Below are 2,659 nucleotides of genomic sequence, written 5' to 3'. Positions count from 1 at the left end.
AGAACACTAGCGTAATACTCGCCTACCTTAGTGCGGACTAGAATAGAGAAGTATAGATCTAAACCCCGTGTAACAGCTAGTAACTAGTAGTTTGAGCCTAAAAGCTTTAACAGACTATTATAGAACGAACGAGAGTATTAATATATAATTTTAAAAGATTAAACATATATATCTTTATATATAAGAATAGATCTTATTAAGAAACTATATAAGTCCCTAGAATATAGATATGTAGAAATTAAAAAAATAGTTAGATAACTAGCTAAGGTGTTTACGATACTACGCTTACGAGCAAAGGTATAGGAAATACTAGGTAACTATTTAGTATATTATTAGAATAAGCCTAAGAGACATAAGCTCTACGGCCTGCTATAACTCTTATAGCCGCTATCTAGGCTATAGATAAGCGTAACGATAGACTTTATAGTAAAGCTTCTAAGATTATTAGAACTAAGGTTAGCTTAATTTTGCGACATAATCTTAGTAATTATAGATTAATTAACTAAAGTAGCAAAATTTATATCTATAGAAGAGACTATTATAGTAGAAGAATGCGCGTACGAAGTCTAGAAAGCACTAATATTAGAATACAGAATACCTAAAGAGTTTATTACTAATTATAATAAACTATTTACGTCTAAATACTAGAGTACACTTCTAGTAAAGTTAGGTGTTAAGAAGAAGCTATTAACGAGCTTTTACCTAGAAATAGACAGCTAGACAGAACGTACGAACTAGACATTAGAATAGTACTTATAGATATACGCTAATAAATTATAGAATAACTAGGTAGAGTTACTACTAATAGCGTAATTAGTCTATAATAGTACGAAATCTATAATAATAAAGCATTCGCCGCACTACGCGAACTATAGATATAAGCTAATCACTTATTAAGATCTAAAAGATATTAAGAGTATCGTAGTAGGTGTAGATAATAAAGCGAAGCTTATGCAAGAATTACACGAAGAATTAAGTAAGAATATAGCTTAACGGAACCTTATAATATCTAAAGTAGTAAATAAACTAAGAATTAAGAGACTAACTTTTAAGAAGGGGGATAAAGTTTTCTTATTATAATAAAACCTAAAAACTAAACGACTATATAGAAAATTAGACAACCTCTAAATAGGACTGTTTAAAGTCCTAGAGGTAATAGGAAAAGTAAACTATAAGTTAAAACTCCTATAAGGTATGTGAATTCACTCTATCTTTTATAAGAAACTTCTAGAACTAGTACCTCTAGATACTGAGCTAGTAATGGATATAGAGCTTAAAGACGACGAGTATAAGATTAAAGAAATTAAAGACCTACGGAAAATTAGTAGTTAGTAGAAGTACTTAGTTAAGTAGCAAGGATAGCCCGAAAGCCATAATACTTAGGAACCTAAAGAAAACCTAACGAATTATAAGTCACTAATATGTAAATACTACTAGAAGAACCTAGAGAAGCGAGGGGTAGCCCCTTAGGGAAAAGGAAGGAATAATTAAAAGAAGAATCGAAGAAGTCAGCCTATAACTAGCCTAGATTAGCTAACGGTTCGGATAGTAGTAGTTCGACAACAGAAAGGCCCGTACCTAAGGCAGAGTTCCTCTCGGCCTACTCTTTCGCACGGTCTTAAAGGTTTAAAATAGCAAGGTCCTAATTAGTAAACTCTTACTCTCGAGTCTTAGTCTCTAGAAGCTTATAACGAAGCCGCGAAGTTTCTGTAGCAGCATAGGAGGCCTTAGTAGTAGCTAGAGCTTAACGCTCCTTAGCGCGCGTAATCTTTAACCGTTTCCTGCGCTTCTTAGCCTAAACTTTCTCCTACTCCTTCTTAGACACGAAAAGGCTGTACGCAGTAATAATAGAAATATAACTAGTATAGCGCCTAGTAGTAGTATCTATAAAATAATAAAGGTTCTTCTCTTTATAACGCTTATAACGAAAAGTTATTTCGTTCCTCTACTCTTTTATATAGTTAGCATAAGCGCGGCGCTTAGAAGTTAAGTCCTAGGCACGAACACGGCGGGAAGATTAAACCTTAGGCATAGTTAGGAAGGCTACGAGGTAGAGACGGCTACAACGAGTGGGCGGGCTCTAACCTTATATATAGCCGGCGTCTTAACACGTAGTATAGGACAATAATATTCTAGGGTATTAAGATAATAGCCCTAAGAGGGGAGGTAATGTTATAAGTAATAAGAAGGATTCTCTTCTTAACAAACGACGAGACGGCTAAAGGCCTATAGACGTCCACGTTAGAAGGTAATAATTATCGCAGGGCGAGGATCACGTAATTAACATCACGCTAAGACGACCGTCAGGCGCTAGTATATAATAGCAGCAATCCTCTAATGGCAGCTATTAGGGATATCAGGCCAAGACGTCGGAAATCATGATAGCAGTAATGGCAGGACTAGAAGCAATAAGGATATAAGGATGGATAGATTTTATTCTTTACTCTCGTTATAGTCAACTCAAATTATACTTTCTTACTAGTTACTTTACTTAATAAGATTATTACCTATTAGTCTATTTAATATAGATTAGTAGTTGTCGAACTTTTTGTTACCTTCTATTTAAGCACACCACTCCACTGCATCGCCAGACAAACTCTCACGGAACACTAGCGTAATACTCGCCTGCCTTAGTGCGGACCAGGACAGAGAAGTATAG

At 34.9% G+C, this 2,659-nt stretch overlaps 1 protein-coding gene across 1 annotated transcript; it reads right to left on the bottom strand.

Annotated features, from left to right (window-relative positions):
- Positions 1–2,356: 2,356 nt before the first annotated feature.
- Positions 2,357–2,659, bottom strand: COCVIDRAFT_116915 (hypothetical protein; the record flags this gene model as incomplete). The annotated part of the gene is made up of 2 exons (XM_014694518.1): positions 2,357–2,438; positions 2,576–2,659. Coding segments are annotated over 2 exons (166 nt in total), but the record flags the coding sequence as incomplete, so codon positions are not given.

This window comes from Bipolaris victoriae (assembly GCF_000527765.1).
Source record: "Bipolaris victoriae FI3 unplaced genomic scaffold scaffold_370, whole genome shotgun sequence".
Taxonomy (NCBI): domain Eukaryota; kingdom Fungi; phylum Ascomycota; class Dothideomycetes; order Pleosporales; family Pleosporaceae; genus Bipolaris; species Bipolaris victoriae.
The sequence above is the reverse complement of the archived record's forward strand: the minus strand, read 5'-3'. Positions and strand labels throughout refer to the sequence as shown.